Source organism: Stigmatopora nigra, chromosome 11 (genome assembly GCF_051989575.1).
Source record: "Stigmatopora nigra isolate UIUO_SnigA chromosome 11, RoL_Snig_1.1, whole genome shotgun sequence".
Lineage (NCBI taxonomy): Eukaryota > Metazoa > Chordata > Actinopteri > Syngnathiformes > Syngnathidae > Stigmatopora > Stigmatopora nigra.
Window position 1 is genome coordinate 4,715,621 of NC_135518.1, and position 19,186 is coordinate 4,734,806.

Sequence of the window (19,186 nt, forward strand, 5' to 3'; positions counted from 1 at the left end):
CAAGCATTATGCTTCATTATTTCATTCATTTATTTCAAATATTATTATAAAATCTTGACACATTTTGTGCATTCAGTCTTTGCATATATATATATATATATATATATATATATATATATATATATATATATATATATATATATATATATATATATATATATATATATATATATATATATATATATATATATATATATATATATATATATATATATATATATATATATATATATATATATATATATATATATATATATATATATATATATATATATATATATATATATATATATATATATATATATATATATATATATATATATATATATATATATATATATATATATATATATATATATATATATATATATATATATATATATATATATATATATATATATATATATATATATATATATATATATATATATATATATATATATATATATATAATTCAAAAAATGATACCTGCGTAATGTGTATCTCATGCTATTATTGCACCCAGAGACTTGGTGAACACTAGACCGCTACGGATACAATTCCTGGTTGTACTGCTCACATTACTTCCATTTTTAATTTGTCTACGTGCAGGCAACACCCCTTCAAAACACAAAAAGGAAATTATTGTACATTTGTGATTATGAAATATAACAAAATTCCCCATTGATTTTTTTTTTATTTTTATATCTTGTTCGGAAGTATTGCAGGAAACTGAACCATCGAAAGAATCGAGGCGACTAAGGCAATGTTAAGGGTGCAGCTTATATGCAGAGGTGGCTTATATATAACTATACTCTTCATCCCATCTGCAGTTACATACAAAAAATGCTCAGGGTTGGTATTACATCCTCACTAATCCTTTACATACTTACTTTGGAGTCATTTCTACACATTTATTTAACCATGAACATAAGTAGTGGAAACATATTGGTGTGTGTGAAGGAGTGGTTTGCAATAGTAGAAAGAGGAAGCACTTGTTTACCGTATTTCATGCAGGCGGGTTACGCAAGATGGGTTTACGAGGAAGGTGAGAGTGAAAAAGTGAAGATACGCAACTGATGGATCAACGCAACACCCTCAAACAGGAAGTTCTTTTTGAGCTGCAGACGGAAACACAAGTGGGTAGGCCGCAGGATATTTGCTGTCTTGTCAGTTTGACATTCAGTTCCTCTGCCGTTTACGCGTGGGAGGGGGCGGCGGATCTGTCAGTGTGTTCATGTGACAGTCAAACAAATGTGACAAAAAACTGCTTGCATTCATCATGGGTTTAATCTTTGATAATTAAATGACTATGTAGGCACCCAGATCTTTGAATATGGTGATAAAAAGGTTTCTTTTATGCAAAAAAAGGCTTATACTTTTAAAATAAAAACATCTTTAAAAAAATTATATTAAAAAAAAAATCAATGACTGGCAGATGTGGATACCGCGTTGACCTTACAGTTCTGGAGTCCTGGGTTTGAATCCTTCTGTGTGGCGTTTGCATGTTCTCACTGGGTTTTCTCTCGTTTCCTCCCACATTACAAAGACATGCAAGATAGACAGATTGAACACTCAAAATTGTACACAGATACGAGTGAGAGTGTGAATGGTTGTCCGTCTCGTCGTACCCTACGATTGGCTGGCCACCGATTCAAGGTGTCTCGCGAAGTCAGCTGGGCTCCAGCACCGCCCCGCAACTCGTGTGAGGATTAAAGGGTTCAGAAAATGAAATGAAATTAATAAAAAAAATTGAAAATGTACATTTCTATAGGCATTCAGACTGGTGTCAAAGTGGCGGCCCGGAGGCCGAATCTGGCCCGCCGCATCATTTTGTGCGGCCTGAGGAAGAAAATCATGAGTGCCAACTTTCTGTTTTAGGATCAAATTAAAGTGGAAAGTATAGATGTAGTATATTCAATTTCCTGCTTTCCCCCGTTTAAATCAATATTTGTCATTTTTTTAAATCAATTTTTGTGTTTTTAGTTCAAAAATCATTTTGTAAAATATAAAAATACATTTAAAAAGGCTCAAATATACATTGTTTTAGATCAATCAAAAAAATGAATATGCAGGGCTTTTAATTCAGTTATTTTAATCCATTTCTTAAAAAATATATTTAAATCTAAAATGGTCTGGCCCACGTGAAATCGAGTTGACGTTAAAGCGGTCCGCGAACCAACCCGAGTCTGACACCCTTGCCTTAAACTGTAGGAGAAAACTGTAGGAGAAAAAACTACTACGTATGAAACTAGCCCTAAAAAAAGTGTTGAGAAAAAGAAGTGTACTGCTTGTTACCTCTCAATCCATCCTGATCGACCTCTCTGTGAGACTGACGGATACTAGCAATTGTATATATCTCTTCATCAGACTCCAGAGACAATTAAACCTATTTTCAGCCTTAATTAGCATTTTAATTATGGTGACTGTAGGAAGGAATAAGCCCACGGCCTACGTTTAAGTGTGCAGGAGCGTCGATCTCACTGGCGTTTTAATCCCGCCCACCTTCAGAGACTCTCGGAACATTCTGCTTAATGAATGAGGCGGGGGGCGGGGTTTGTGGGGCCAAACAATAACAAAGGGAACCCAGGTTGAAATTAATCAAAGAAACAAATGAACATTTTGAGTGCCGTACCAATAAATGTGGATTTGCGAAACAAAATGAATAAGGAATTAATTGTTTCAATGCCAATTGACAAATCGGTATTCTGCCAGTGGAATCCATTTCAACTTGGATTGAATTTACGTTTATTTACTGATGACCAAAGAGTTAATATAATTATTGTTGTTGTTTTATTAACTACCAAAACAAATGACTTTTTCCAACCCTTAGGATTTTTTTTTTATTTATATGGAAACCCTTAATTTTTTGGGTGAAAGATGAAATGGAAGAAAAATCAAGAGAACTCAATATTTCTTAAATAATATTGATATTTATTCCATGTGTCTACAAAGAATTCATACCATCTAAAGCAAAGACGTAAATTTAAATTATCATCTCTTAGTCGCATCACATTAATATGCAGGATGGGAAATATTTACAAAGAAAAAAAGAAAAACAGCAAAGTAAGCCAAGGCCCACCCAACAATAACCTTCAGATGCTTTTGATGAAGATATAACATAACTTGAATGCAAAACACTGCTCAAAAACACCAAAATGGGCTCAATTTGTAAGAAAAACAAACATATACAAACCGCGACAAACAAACAAACAAAAAATCTGAAATTTAAGCATTCACAAACATAATATTTGTACATTTGGTGGTGAGTAAACTTTTTTTCAATAGTGTAAATATTGCATATATGCCATTTGTACCTAACAATCATTTAGGTCAGGTATGAAATTTTTATTTTTTTTTGAAAAATTTGCAGTTATAGCATTATAAAAAAATTGTGGCATCATTTTTTATTTGTATTTTTTTCATTTTTTAAAATATTAGCCCATCTGTTATTAAATTATTTATTTAAAAAAAGAGGAGGGGAAAGGTGAAATCGCATATAACTTAATTAGTGCTTTTGTTGTCTCACTCCAACACAAACTATGTACAATAACAACAGCATGTTCTTCAACTTAAAGTTGTTTGTTGTGGTAAAGTCACTCTATATACAATCTTGAAGTACCAGTGAATCCAGAAAAACAGCAATCACGCTTGTGGACTAGTAGTAGTAGTAGTAGATGTCGTTTTTTAGCTTTTGACTCGTTTTCACTGTGGCGCTTGCTTAGGAGGCGTCGTACCCAACCTTGGAACACGATGTGTACTACATTCAACGTGTCTCGTGTTACAATCTAGACGAGTTTGCAAGTGCAAGACCGTACGTCCAAAAAACCACGGCGTCTGATTGGAAAAACCGGCACCGTCAGGAGGCATCCATGTGAGTGTATTTGTGCGGTCCAGTTAAGACCAGGGGTGGGCATTTTGGTGGTATCTTTTTGATCGACACTAAAGAACGTGACAAAAATAATAAAAACAAACAATGGCCAATGGCTATTAAAGACGATCATTCAATGAAAGTTCTGAGAATGAGTTTATATTTTGGTTTTTGTAGTTTTTTGTTTGTTTTTCCAGCCTAAAGATATGGTGAGGGGGGGAAAAATACCCAACTAAAAGTTTTGATGACCATAATTGGAGGTTGATAAGAAAAAAAATTGAGGTTTTAATTAACATTTTAGAATATTTTTCGGATTCTGGTGTTGATGATCAATTAGTTGACTTTAAAATGAACAAAAAAAATAAAATATTTTACAATGTAAATAAAAAAAATCGATGAAATAGGGGACATCTTTCTTCAATAAATGTTTTATATTTATTTAGGAATTTGTTTTTATTTATTGAGCTTCATTTCGGGTTCAGGTAACATTTTTTTTTGTCAAAATGTGGCCAAAGGCCATAAAATAATTGGTCACAATCGATCAAATTCAATCAAAATGCCCATCCCTAGTTAAGACAAAGAACTTGTAACATTCTTTTTAGTCATAACTTCTGATAGTGATCAGGTACCAACTATTTTGGAGGTTCTGAAAGTTTGGCTCTAGCAAACCAAGGCTGTACCTGTGTGGTGTTTTAATATAACATCATTGTTTCTTAAAAATTGTCAATAAATAGATATATTTTTTGTCCGTGGTTTAATCGTAAATGTACCATGGAAATCTCAGAGTGGCTCATTCTTTGCGGATCGGCTCTTGTGTGAAGGGTTGCTAGGTCCGAACAAAACAGCCCAACAAGGGGTAAGATTAAGGCTTTGGATTGGTGTCTAAAATAAAAATAAAAAAATCTGAAAATAAATATTTCATTTTACATAATTATATCAACTATGGGGGTTAAACCAACCTGTGTTTTGTTTGTTTGTTTGTTTTGTTGAGGTAGGTTTTTTTAAACAAGTTTATTTTTTAAATATGTACCTAAATGCCACCTTTAATATTCATAGATATTTACACATTTGGAAAACGCGTTACCAAATGCATATACATCTATGTTAAATAAATAAATATTTTGTATGGATTTTTTTCTTCTCTTTTTTTTGTTGCATGTGATCTCCAGGTTTGGTTTGTGTCTTTTTAAACTTTATGAACTCTTTCAGTGCCATGCCATTGACAATGATAGACATCCAGTCTTGGGTCGTCCATCTTTTTTGCTATTAATTGAAATGATTTTGTCACGAGTAGCCGTCCAATCTATTTAAAAAGGGAGAGTAACATTGGCTAAATCATAACCAAATCTCCCATTTCAAATGTTTTAGAAATCTATCGCTGTCAATGGCAGCCAGAGTTAATAATGTCAAACAAAATAATACATCTGTGAAATGATACAATAGGTCATGTAATCAGTTAAATACAATAATTACCAAGCATTAATAGTTGGTTTGACATTGTTTTGTTTTGTTTTTAAGTCCAGCAGCTTCGACGGACGGCGCCGAGGGAAGATTCGGGGCCAAAGGTCAAGTCCCCTTGTAGCCACAGTATTGGCGAGAAAGGGTCAAAAGACATATGGGCAGCGTCCCACATCACTCGGAAGCAGCGGAGGGGGCGGAGCCAGTGGCCTTCATTCTGAAAGAAGCAAAAAAAAAAAAGAAATAATTAGAACAAAGTAAGTCAGCTATTTTTTCTGTGAACATTTTCCATGTTAATGAACAACCATTTAATTTAAAGCGTTCAACCCACCTTTGTTTTTGGGAGAAAACCAAAGTACCCAGTGAAAACCCACACAACAACATGCAAACTCCATATAAAGTCCAGACCTGGGATTGAACCCTCAATCTCACAACTGTACAACCATTTAATTTAGAGTGTTCAGCCCACCTTTGTTTTTGGGAGAAAACCAAAGTACCCAGTGAAAACCCACACAACAACATGCAAACTCCATATAAAGTCCAGACCTGGGATTGAACCCTCAATTTCACAACTGTACAACCATTTAATTTAGAGCATTCAACCTGCCTGTGTTTTTGGGATGGGATGAAACCAAAGTACCCAGTGAAAACCCACACAACAACATGCAAACTCCACATAAAGTCCAGACCTGGGATTGAACCCTCCATCTCACAACTGTGAGGCCGACACACTAACAACAACACTTCCACTGGAATACAATAAAAACCCTTTATTATTCAGTGACTTTTCACATAAAACACAGGTACCCCAAGTACCCCAAATAAATGCTCCTCCCACTTTTCCTTCCTCCTCATTCATGCAGTCGCCGCCACAGTGTCGCTTTCTGTCCCAGTGGAAAACACAGATGAACTTTGACCCCCACGCACTTGTTTGTGAGCTTTCATTTGCATGCAGCTATCAAACCGCAGCGGAAGTGTCAGCCCACCACCGTGCATACGCACACACGGCTGGCCACATTTTTGTCCTCCCACCCCGTTTGTCGTCCCCCCCGGAGGCGAACAAGAGCTGTTTTCACAAAGCTGGATGTGATCGTTCATTCTCTAAAACAAACCTTTCATTCAGACTCAGTGGACCCCCCTCCCCACAACACTCCTACTATAAAGACACACACTTTGTTTTCCTGTTTTCCACTCTGAAGCGACAAAAAAATAGAAAAATATGGGAATTGTGTCATTTTTTTTTGAGGAGCGATGGATGACTCATTGGGGAAAATTGAGTTCAAATGGTCTAATGATTGCTTGGGTTCATTAGGAGGCAAAAAAAAGTGAGAGGTGGAAAAACTGCGGTAACTGAATCAACCTGACCGAGAGGAACGGGAATGTGGTGAGGTCATGGGATTGCTGGACCAAAAGAAGACGAGCACGAGGTGATGAGGAGAAAAAAAAGCATGTGGAATGAATGGTTAATTGCAAGACATTGAAGAGAGATTTGAACAAAAATATGTATTTTTTAAATTATTTTTATCATAAACTTAACAGCCACGATTAATGGACAATTTTGAGTTTGAAAAAATGTCGAAAAAATTTAATAAACTAGAAAAATGCACGGTTGTCAAAGGGAAAAACTTGACTTTTAATTTACCAAATAAAATTTACAAAATATGTAAAAAAAAAAAAAAACAATATTTGCATCTTTTTTTAAAATTTAGAATTGAAAAGAAAACATTTAATTGGTTTAAATCTTTCATCAAATGTTGTTTAAAGACAACAATGACCTCAAAATTGCCCCAATTCTCTTCTAAAGTTGAACTTTCAAGACAAAATTGATTCTCTAAATGTGTATTATTTAAAAAAAAACTTAAATGGTATTATTATCATCAACATCAATAACCCTAATATTGTGTATTGTGATTTTCTCTTGTCGGGGTCTAATTCTTCCTCTAAAAATCCCAAACCAAAATAATTCTTAAATATATATATAATTCCTTAGCTTCATTCTTGGGTTTCACTGAACAATTTGGAATATCTTGCCAAGCAATATAATGCAAATATCATCTTGAAAATTGCCTTTGAAAGATGTTTACAGTTTGCACTTTCTAGTTCCAAACTTGGTGGAGTGAAAAAGAGGCGAAATGACGTCAGCTCCTTTGCCTGCGAGATGAGCAGGCTGGGATATGTCGTGTTTACATTCCAGCCTCCTGCCGGCGGACTCCTCCCTGATCTACGGCAGAGCCGGGCTACACAAACAACAAGCGCCTCGTGACCTGTGACCTTCCGTGCCTCGGGGCTGTCCCATGCAAGATGCAAAAACAGGTGCCGCTCCCTCATCCCAAACCGTAAACAGCACCATCGTTCAAAGAGCTGTCCCGCAATGCACACGTTTCAGGGAAGAGACATTTATCATGAAGGAAACTTTTATTATATTACATAAGAAGTCGTACTGATGAGTTTTTACAACAGTGATAATCTACCATTTAGATTGGGAGGAGAGAGTGAATGAGTTACAGTAAAGGCGATTGTAGGTACAGAAAATGAAAGAATGAATGAGTTTTTTTATTATATAAAATTAAAATATTCATAAATTAAATACAACAACAAATAAGAATATTTTTAGTTTTTTTCTTTAATAGAAAACTATGTAAACAAATATTTACAGGTTTTTTTGTTTTAGTTTTTATTAATAAAATGTTTAAAAATAATGAAGGCTCAAAATATTATCTGGACAAATTTGAGTTTGAAAAAAATGTCGAAAAAATTTAATAAACTAGAAAAATACATGGTCGTCAAAGGCAAAAACTTGACTTTTAATTTACCAAATAAAATTCACTAAATATGTAAAAAAATAACAATATTTTCATCTTTTTTTTTAAATTTAGAATGGAAAAGAAAACATTTAATTGGTTTAATTTTAGAATATAAATGAGAAATATTATGTATAATTATATATGTCTAGGAAAACTCTACATATTTATATAAGTTGTAATGGGGAAATATTTAAATTTTATTTAAAAAGACATTTTAATCTGAAAAAATAAATGTTGAACATGCATTAATGCTTATTTATATGATGTTAGGGAATATTGCTTTTGAATTAAAATTAATAAATGGAATCAGTTCCTTCTTAATTTATTTCTTTATATTTCACTTATCTTATATAAATAATTATCCATCAAATGTGGCATTCTTGTGGCTAAAGCAACATCTAAATGATAGAAAAATTGATGTTTAGAGTCATTGGATAAATATGACTTTTTCTAATTGATTCATTTTGCTTTCAGAAAGAAGACCAATTGGTGCACGTTACTCTCAATAGGTAACATGAGTATGTTCTGGTAACAATACTGATAAAAAATGATGAGTCATTTCCCCTTCAGTAGATCAAGGAAATACAGTAAAATAGCCAAAGTTTATCTTGAATGAGAGTTGTGCATAAACTAGTCGGCTGAGAAAGGCTGGCATCACACAGCAGCTCGAGACAAAACAAGCCGCTCAACAATGTTTAATCCCCAAGCGAACGTAAGCCTTCTTACCTCCGAGCTAATTTTGGGATGGGTTGACTTTGTTTTTATCTGTGACTGGAACATCCCGCCCTAGTGTACTCTCAAGAGTTATGTATCGCTCTCTCTCTCTCCTCTGAATATGCAGGGCGGGTGTACGAACAGGACAGGTGAGGGCAAGAAACAAAGTGTTCTTTTCCTTCCTTGCGTGCCATCAAACAACACCCCCCCCCCCCCCCCCCAAAAGTACACTTTGGACTTATTAAACTAAAACATGAAAAGAAAAAGCAAAAAGAAGTTAACTGGGTTCATTTGCTGCAAGCCCTTTCCCATATATGTATATCTATTGGGATCAATGGCAGACAATTAGCATATATTTATTAGTACCGTATTTTCCGCACTATAAATCACATTTTTTCCATTATTTGGCTGGGCCTGCTGCTAATACTCAAGTGCGACTTATATGTTTTTTTTTTTATATCTCTGACCACTGAGTTGCCTGTTGTGTTGTTGTTTTTATTAGTCTATAATTATCTGAAAGACTTATGTTGGCCGATACCTATTTCCTCTGTTGTTCCCCATTTTGCTATTCTTACTTTAACGTATGTTTGGGGCAGCCCGGTAGCGCGATCGGGGGTCCTGGGTTCGAATCCAGGTCACGTCCACCAGTGTGGTGTTTACATGTTCTCCACGGGCCTGCGTGGGTTTCCCCCGGATACTCCGGTTTCCTTCCACATTCCACAATCATGCATGGTAGGCTGATTGGACACTCTAAATTGCCCCTAGGTATGAGTGAGCGTTATTGGTTGTTTGTCTCCTTGTGCTCTGCGATTCGCTGACCACCGATTTAAGGTGTTACACTGTCTTTTTAATGAAAAATTAATCTGTATAATTGATGTTCAGTCCAGTCTTTTAAATAATATAACTATTAATTCCCTTGGCCTTTAAAAAAAAATCTATAAAAACTCTCAATAAATTGACTTTCATTTCAGTCTTTTAAATAATATAACTGTTAATTATCTGTGCCTTTTTAAAAGAAAACAAATCATTAAAACAGGGATCTCATACTCCAACCGTCTCGGGCTGCTATTTGTGATCATGGCGCTAAAAGAGTTCATCAAACACGATTAGCGGGTCATTAGGAAAGCCTCTGCGTCCAAACGGCACCGGCCCTTGGAGGTATGGAAAACAACAGCAAACATGGCCGGTGCCAAATAAAGCATGTGTGTGTCAAGCTGGGGTGGGTTGGTGGGTTGGTGCGGGTTGCATCACATGATTTCTGCAAAACAGAAAGCGATGCCTGGAGAGAGAAGGCGGAGAATAACAGTGGGGGAGGGGTTAAGGGGTGGAAAAAGGCTTCTTGAACACACCCTCCTCCTCCTCCTCGCCTCTTTACTCTACTATAGTTCACTACCACCTTCTCCCTGTTGTTGTGGCAGATGGTGGCCGGTCATTAGCGTATTGTCACTCTCCTCCCTAAAAGAGCCAGATAACCAGTGAGTGCTGCTTGGCGGGGCAGGTGCAAATACTCCTGACTCAATCCAACCCCCTCCAGCCCCCCCAAACACTCGACCATCTGCTGCCGGCTGCGCATATGCAGACAGGAAGACGCACTACGACGTGGAACGGTGGATCTGCTAAATTGGGCAAGGCATGGAAGGAGTGAGTCAGATTGTCCCCTAAATGTAACCATCCAAGACGGCTGTTACAACATTGGCGAGCTGGGGGGGGGGGGGGGGGGGTGCTTAAATAGATGAAAGGTGGACAAACATGAAATATGCTGCAAGTATTCCACACGCTTCCGTGATGGGACGATCACAGCATTTCGCTAGAGTTCAAAGGTCGCTTAAGTGACACTGCAGTGGGGGGGGGGGGGGTGCCCTTGAAGGGTTAAAGAGTAGTGGTGCAGCAACAAAACAACCAACCTATCCACTAGTTTGACCACCAATAACCACTAATTTATCATTAAATGAATCAACAACTATTTTGACTATCGATTAAATATTTGAAGATGTTGAACTAAGAGTTATTTAAATTCATATTTTATTTATATTTTATCAAACAAAGTAAAAAAAAACAGGATAATATTCATTTATGTTTCAATACATTTGGAAAAAAAACCTAAAATATTAATTTGGATGTATATAATTTTGAAAAAGAAAAATGGGAATATTATGCTTTTTGAAGAAAGTTTGTTTTATACCTTGCTTTAAAACTTTTTAACTTGCTTGATTATTAGGAAGCAGTTCTGGGGTCAAGGGTTCGATTCTAGGTCGGTCCTCACTGTGTGGAGTTTGGATGTTCTCCCAGGGCCTGTGTGGGTTTTCCACCCTGCTACCACGGTTTCAGACCCACGTCCCCAAAACATGGAGAGTAGGCTGGTTGGGCCCTTTAAATATCCCTAGGTATTGTTGTGAGTGTAAATGGCCTTGTGCCCTGCAAACCACTTATTCAGGGTGTCCCACGGCTGGTGCCCATAGTTAGCAGGTTTGGGCTCCAGCACAGCCCCAAAACTTGTGAGGATAAGCGATTCAGAAACTGAATTAATGCAGTATACCCAATAACTAAAATGTAAATATGCTCGGGAAAAAAATGCAGGTTTTTTCTTGTACTTAAAATTACTGAAGGAAGAATAAGAAAGTTAATCATTTTAAATGAAGAAATAGTGACAAGCATTGTTTAAATATATATAAATATATTTTTAAAGTCTTCACATTTATTAATTTTTAACATGATTTTCATAGTCCAACTTTTCCCAGTTCTTAGTAACAAAAATCTCAAAAGCTCAGAAATACTCAGTTATTAACCAACTATGAAAACACTGGTTTATGGCAGCTTTACAATCAACGCCCACACCCATTCAAAGTTAACCACAGCCAACAGAAAGAAGAAAGTCCATATATAGCCCCATAGAATGCACCCCCCTCCTCATATTCATTGACATGTGTGTTGAATTTTAGAACAGCAACTGCCTCGCCAACCCCCTCCCTTCCTTTCACCCCCACAGGGGTGACTGCAAATGCCAAATGAGGACACGGGATTTAAGTTCCTAGCTTTCAAACTGCAGCACTGAAGGGAATGTAAACTATGGGCTCAGTCAGTGATAACAAGAAAATGTGGTCAAGCTTGCGGGAGACAACGCCTCATCTCCTCCTTGATCACGGAGAAGCCATCATTTGGAAGAAATAGTAGTATAGTAGTATTGGTGGTAGTAGAAGTAGGAGTAGTGGTGGTAGTAGTGGTAGTAGTGGTAGTAGTAGTCGTAGTAGTGGTAGTAGTAGTGGTAGTGGTATGGGTAGTGGGAGTGGGAGTGGTATTGGTATTGGTAGTGGTATTGGCAGTGGTACTGCTATTTTTAAGCTCACAATTGCACTTAAAATCTGTATAAAGGAACTTTGGGGGTCAAAATCTTCTCCAAACTGTATTTAGAAAATACTTATAGAGTAAGTATGGTAAAAGGGGAATGAAAAAACAAAAACAACCACTTCAATGTAGAAAGGTAGCCAGTAAATGTTAGAGGTCAAATCATAAATGTTCATACAACCAATCGGGGTCAGAGCAAATTTGTGGAGTTATTCGTAGTAAAAATAAAAAAATAGAAAATCCCATCCCCCTTCCGAGTCTTCCATCCTGGCAGGTTACAAAAACAAGTGAGCATTCACCTCTCCCAGCAACCTTTGCACACTGCCCCGCATTCCAGTCCTGAAACCCAGTACCTGACAATTGATAAACAACTGACTCACTTGTTTTTCTGGGGAACCCAATGACTTGCACAGAGTGCCACGAGAAGCGTCACCTAACAGCGGCATGTCAGAAGTCACTGTTCTCTGGAAAAGGTGAAGTATTTTTAACCCATTCGTTGCCATTGTCTATAGTAGATTTTGTATATATATATATATATATATATATATATATATATATATATATATATATATATATATATATATATATATATATATATATATATATATATATATATATATATATATATATATATATATATATATATATATATATATATATATATATATATATATATATATACAAAATCTACTATAGACAATGGCAACGAATGGGTTAAAAATACTTCACCTTTTCCAGAGAACAGTGACTTCTGACATGCCGCTGTTAGGTCAGCTATCCGTGTAAAAAAAAATACCTTCCCTGAGAGTTGCGTGAAAAGCCAGTGATGCAATAGCACAGAGAATGAGGTGAAAGGTGATATTGCTGATTGATGACAACTGTTTTTTCCCAGAAAGACGACCCAACAAATAAACTTTATAGAACTAAACAGATGACCAATAATCTCTCTTTTCACCAAGGTATAAAATGACAATTCTTTGGCCAGTGTGGTTACTTGAATTTTGCCAGTGTGTAATACGAAGATGGAACTCTAAGGTGGTCTACAGTGTATGAGATCCAACAGTGGCCAATAATAAGAAAACATAGACGTCTGAAGCATGAGTGTTGACATTAGAAAGAGTAAGAAGCATTCTAGATTGATTTTGAGTTTCCGCGAAGCACAAAGTAGATGAAAGACCCAGCAAACAACTCTCTACCACGTCACACTCCTGTGAAATTTCTCATTGTGTCATGGGTGTGACAAGGCGGTGACTAATCTTATCTAAACATCTCAAGCACCTCACGGCCACATTTGGAACAACTTCTCCTAGTGGTTGTGACATAAAATGCCACAAAGTTAGGGCCTGTATGTTTCGCCAATGTTGTCTTACATAATGTAGCTTGTCAGCCAAAAAGAATGCAACAAAATACTGTTTCATTATTCGCATAAAAATCCATTTGGATTGAACAGCTTTGAGATTAGAGTCAGTGACGACGCTGCGGGCTGGAACACTATGCTCTCACAGTTTTTCACAACTCGGGAATGAAAATGAGCCTGGCGCTGCATAGCAACCACGAGTCAATTTGTAGAGTACACACAAGCGCTACGACAGATCCTGCTCTAGTAATGACACCACTCCCTTCATGAATGAAAGCATCCTGAATGAAAGCGCATATAGCACATGTAGTGGCACTCACCTTTCACAGCGGCGGCGGCCGTCTCCTTGAATCCTAGACTGGCATAAGGGCTAGAGTTGAAGCCATTCATGCCCTCCTTGCATCCGCAGGCGCTTTTGAATCTCAGGAGTCCGTCACAGCCCCCTAACCGGCACCCCCCGAGGGTGCTCTCCATCAAGTTTAAGGCAATACAGTTGAGTCCGTTTTGATAACCCGCAGATGTCTCCCTGCACATGGAAGTGCCACCGCTGTAGTCCTCGTCAGATCCCTCCGAACCCCGCGCGCTGTGGGAAACATTTTCCACTGAGGCCGAACTGTGGCGTTTGGTGTCGTGGGCAAAGGATGGGCACACCGGTGTGACCGTGGTGGTAGAGGAGAAGGTCTCGGAGCTGTGCCGCCGACGTCCTTGAGGGTCTGCACGGATGACTTTGGCCCCTCGGTGCGGATCTGCGAGTGGGACACTCAGGGTAGGTCCGCTGAGCAGAAAAGAATCCACCGGTGCTGCTGGTACCTCATCAGCCACGAGGCTGCTATCGAGACTCAGTCGTTGGACACACGTAGCCGGGCTGGCGGGGAGGGAGGCGTTGGCATCGGTGCCGAAAGGACCAAACGTCATCTCGGTGTAGTCGTCTTTTGCTGCAGACGGCTGACACGTTGGACTCAAGTGATGCTGAAGAGGATATTCATCTACCATCTCCTTTGCTTGTGCTTCTGCCCCTTTATCGTGTTCCTTCCGAATTATACATTCTCCTGGTGGAGAGAATGCACTTTTAGGGGAGGCGAGGTCCACATTGACATAGTCAGAGAGCGGTGGTGACCCCGCGTCTGCGTCCTTTGAATCTTCGGATCTTTCGGATGCCACCACGTCACTAGACACGCCGCTAAAGTCAATGTTAATATATTCCCCTGGGCTGCGAGGCTCGGAGGGGAGCGGGTGTTCACTCATGCACGGTAAGGTTCTGACGGCATCCAGAGCCAGGCGGGTGGGTCGACACGCCCTGTTCCTGTGCAGTAGACCTCCGTCACTCCGAGCTCCTCTAATAGGAGGGATGGTGGATGAGGGTGAGGGGGTGCCCGATGTCACAGAATCTCCCAATGAGGCGGGACAGTAGTTGGACTCCTCTTCTATTCGCTGTCTCTGTAAACACATCACCACATATTGGTCTGTGTCAGAGGAGCCGTTGCGCTGCAATTGCCCTTTAAGTGAAGAATAAGAATAAAGCGGTCTGTGTTGTTGCTCTCCTCCACAAGAACTATGGACATGGTCTCGGGGTATGAATGCTAACAGATGGTCGACAGGAGACATGTTCAGATACTCTCCGTTAGTTAGTTTTCCGTCATTGCTCTCCATTGACATTTTGATTCCACACCACATGCGCATGTAGCCATTATCCTCGAGGGAAACGCTGCCCGGGGAGTCGGTTTGCAGGGCCTGCCCTGCAGCAAAGGAGGGGTGAGATCGGGGATTGATGATCTGCTTCGGAGCAGAGACGCACATGGGGCTCATAGGCATGTAAGGGTCATTCTTGGCTCCCGATTCATTTTGTGCCACGCCCGGCATCATAGGCATGTAACCACTATCACCCTGAGGACACTTCGAACCAGCCTGGAGGTCCCTGCACTCATCTGGATACATGCCTTTTGGAGAGGCTGTGAGGCACCTGCGAGAAGTCTGGCTGCCACTGGTGTAAGTGGCCCTCATTAGGGTGTACTCGTCCAGAGAAGCCGAAGACACTTGTGGGAGACACCTCTGCTGGCGGGGAGTTGTCAAGGAGTATGTACGCTTCCGATAAGCCTTGTCCAACTCCGGTAACCACCGATGGTTCTGTTGTTCCATCACCATGTAGCCATCAAGCCTGCTACCGTCCCGAGAGGGGGGAGTGTCCGCACGGAGAGATTCAGGCGTATTGCTACCGTACGCGGGGCTGGAGCCGTACTCCTCGCACGATATGAAACCAGCGTCACTCGGGGAGCCCGAAAAGGAGGCACTGCAGCTAGAGGGACGTGGCGCACTGCCATCCGGACATGAGGACAGGCTTGCGAGGCTGGGGGCGTTCATCGAAGGAGAATGAGACAGAGGCATAGATATGGACTTACTGTGTTGCAGGGAGGAAGATTCGAACGTCCGACATGGGCGAACCGTGATGGTGTGAGACCTACTCAACAGGGTGCGGTGGACCCCCGGACTGAGGGGGCTCCCGTTCACCGACATAGGGCGTGTCATAGTGCCGTCACCCTCGCTGGCCGTGCGTATCCTACAGGAAGAGAATTTCCCCACGGGCGAGGTCGTGGCCATGCTGTCGGTGCGCGACCTCCGGAGGAGACCGGTCTGGCTCGGGGGAGGGTGGTTGAGGTGCCGCCTGGTGGGCACAGAGATGGGGTTGGTACCCGACGACTGGCTTTTGCTCCTGGGGCGAAATTCCGACAACTCCTTCATAGACTTCATGGCTTCCAGGATGGTTTCGTGGATGTTCTGCGCCACCACCGAATCGTCGGCTTGCATCCAAAGCTCGCCGGGTCCGGTTGCCGCAGATCGACCCACCTCGATGAAGAAGAAGCTGTCAGAGTGGCCGCACCTCCGGATATTCATGAGCTGTAAAATAACCGAGGCCACCTCCGTGTTGAGCTTGACGAAACTAATAGTCCGAGTGGATAAGCAGAGCCTGTAGACCCCAGTTAGATTTCTACTCTGCCCCAAGCCTTTGGACTTCATGTTAACCTGCCATACTTCCTTGTAGGCGGCATTGACCGGAGTGATCACTCCGTAGCTCGCCTCGTCAAAGCCCACCAACGAGGATGCGGAGTTGGACGCCGAGCCGTCGAACTCTCTCCCCTCAGTGATTAAATCTGTCAGCCCGCGGTACCAGCCCTCCTGCTCTCCCTCGCTATCGGCGGCCACGGCAAAGTACTCGTCCTTGGTGTAGAGCGCTATGAGGTATTTGTGTTTTGCGTCCGCTCTCTTGTTGACATTCAGGCAGCAGTCCAGCGGAATGACCCTCTTGGCGGCGGACTTGTTCCTCCATTTCTTCTCACTTTCGTAGTACTCCAGCCGGGCAGGAGAGCCCTCGGCAGGTTCCCGGAGCACGAAGAACCGCTTGTGTCCATGTTTGTGCTTCCGTAGGTAGCCACACTTCTTCACGCCGGCGGCCGGGAGTGGGGGGCCGGCGTCGCTCGGCGGACTTGCCATTTCACTCTTCGAACACTTACACGAAGAGAAGGAAGAAGACGACGAAGAATCAAGGGACGTGCGGCAAGTCCTTTTTTTGTTACGCTTCAATCCTCCCCCGGCTGAGCGATAAATAACACATGTCTGCTGCTGCCCCTGCTAGTGCTGGTGTCCGGACTGGGGAGGGGAAACAACATGTGACCATTTACACACTCAAAGGAGGAGGGTGAGGAGGGGGAAAGGGAAGGGGAGGGAAAAAAGCGAGGAAAAAAAATACGCACACGGTAAGTGGGCGGGGCGTGCTCAGCTCATTGGGCTCATTGGTGGATTGAGTGTGAATGCGAAGGGGGGAGGAAAGCCTCCTACCATCGTCACTCTGCCCCCTTCCGACCTATTCGAGCCTTGTCACGGATCCGTTTACTTATTTATAGCGCGGCCAGCATTTGGCTGTGCCAATACTGCCCCCATTTTGCGTCATTAAGGCACTTTGATCACCCTAAATACCTCTCAATTTGTCTAGGTGGCTAGGTGGCTCACTCAAGAGAGCGAGCTAATTTTGTCAGACAAATAAAATCATCTTTCAAGTTTGCACAAAATACAGATGAAACATCTGGCTACTAACGGTGTTTGAACAAAAAAATTGATAATATTTGCATCCTCGCCCCGGGCCTGCATGGGTTTTCTCCAGGTACTCTGGTTTCTCCCACATTGTGGAAAAACATGCATGGTAGGCAGATTGGAAACTCTAAATTTCCCCTAGGTATGAGTGTCTGTGAATGGTTGTCCGTCTCCTCGTGCTCTGCGATCGACTGGCCACCGGATAGGCTCCAGCACCCCCTCGACACTCGTGAGGATAGAGCGGTTCAGTAAATGAATGAATGAATGAATGAAGATAATATATAGCATGAGCCATAGACTGATGTTAATTATATAATATAGATGAAATTGTTGAAATCTTCTGTAGGAAATAAAGGAGGATGGAATTTGTGTAGAAATAAAAAATATTTTTGGTGAGTACAATTATTTTACTGAAAATGTGGCTATATTCTTAAATAATATTAAAATTTTATGAGGTTGGAAGGTAGATTTTGGCACAAACAATGCTAACCACTGCTGTACATCATACGAATATACTTGTATAAGGTATTAATATAATATGAATATACTAAGCCTAACCCATGGCCCTGGCTTTTGCAACACCAGAAGTTGATTGCGGAAGCTTGACTCCTTGAAAAAACGATCTTGCAGCAAAAAAGTATGAGAAATAAAATTATAATATCATACCATTAGATTTTTATCTTGACTATGAGTCCTTTAATAGCTCACCATTTTTGATTATCTATATATCTAATGTTTCTGTATCCCCAGCAATCAATCTTTCTCTAATATTAATAAATATTAAGCTCCCAATGAAACTGTCCCCTCCCAATTATAATTACAATATTATCTCCTGTACAATTGAAAATCATACCAGATCTTTCGATCACTGCCATTCCTCCCAGTTCAAATGGAACAGTTTTTTTTTTTGTTTATTATTGTCTTTGCAGTGTTCCAAATTTGGAATTATGCAAGTGACCCCAATTTTTCACATTACAGATCATAGTTTGTTTTCAAAGCGGAGGCATATTCCAAATATGGTTGTGGGTGTTGGAAAAGAAAAAACAGAGCGTGATGATGTCAGGAATATCCATGCGTCAGAGGCTGGCAGTGTGCGCACACAGGAAGTGAAGAAGCCCGCTGGGTACTGGGCTGTCTTTGGAATGAGAATGAAGAGAAAATGCAAACTTCACAAACAAGAAGCAATACATGCTTCAATGTAAACAATGGCACGTAGGGTTGTTGTAAAAACAGAGCCATCCCCTTATACGAGGCAGCCCAACCCCCCTCCACATTAGGTTCCAATTTTCATCGAGATGCTATAATGCTGGCTCAGCACCAAAGAAAGCATTTTTTTTTCCTTTTCAGAGGCGAGGTCCATTATCGTGCCCACTGCAGGTCAATTATGCCACCAAGAAATAATCATTTCTCAATGTAGTATCGTCACAATAAGATGATAAGTAATCTCAGAATGGACTTTTTTTTTCCAGTTTTCATTGACTTTAAAATGTCTTTTTGGTTTGTATATTATTCAACTTTAAAAGAGGTTTTTTTGTATGCATTACATTTTTGTTTTTGTTTTTTTAATTTATTTCATAT

At 40.1% G+C, this 19,186-nt stretch overlaps 1 protein-coding gene across 1 annotated transcript; it reads right to left on the reverse strand.

Moving 5' to 3' along the window:
- Positions 1 to 2,890: 2,890 nt before the first annotated feature.
- irs2b (insulin receptor substrate 2b) lies at positions 2,891 to 17,183 on the reverse strand. The gene is made up of 2 exons (XM_077727871.1): positions 13,846 to 17,183; positions 2,891 to 5,525 (listed from the first exon to the last, which is right to left on the reverse strand). The coding sequence occupies exons 1-2, from the start codon at positions 17,009 to 17,011 to the stop codon at positions 5,521 to 5,523; spliced, it is 3,171 nt and encodes a 1,056-aa protein (XP_077583997.1). The 5' UTR covers positions 17,012 to 17,183; the 3' UTR covers positions 2,891 to 5,520.
- Positions 17,184 to 19,186: the final 2,003 nt, after the last annotated feature.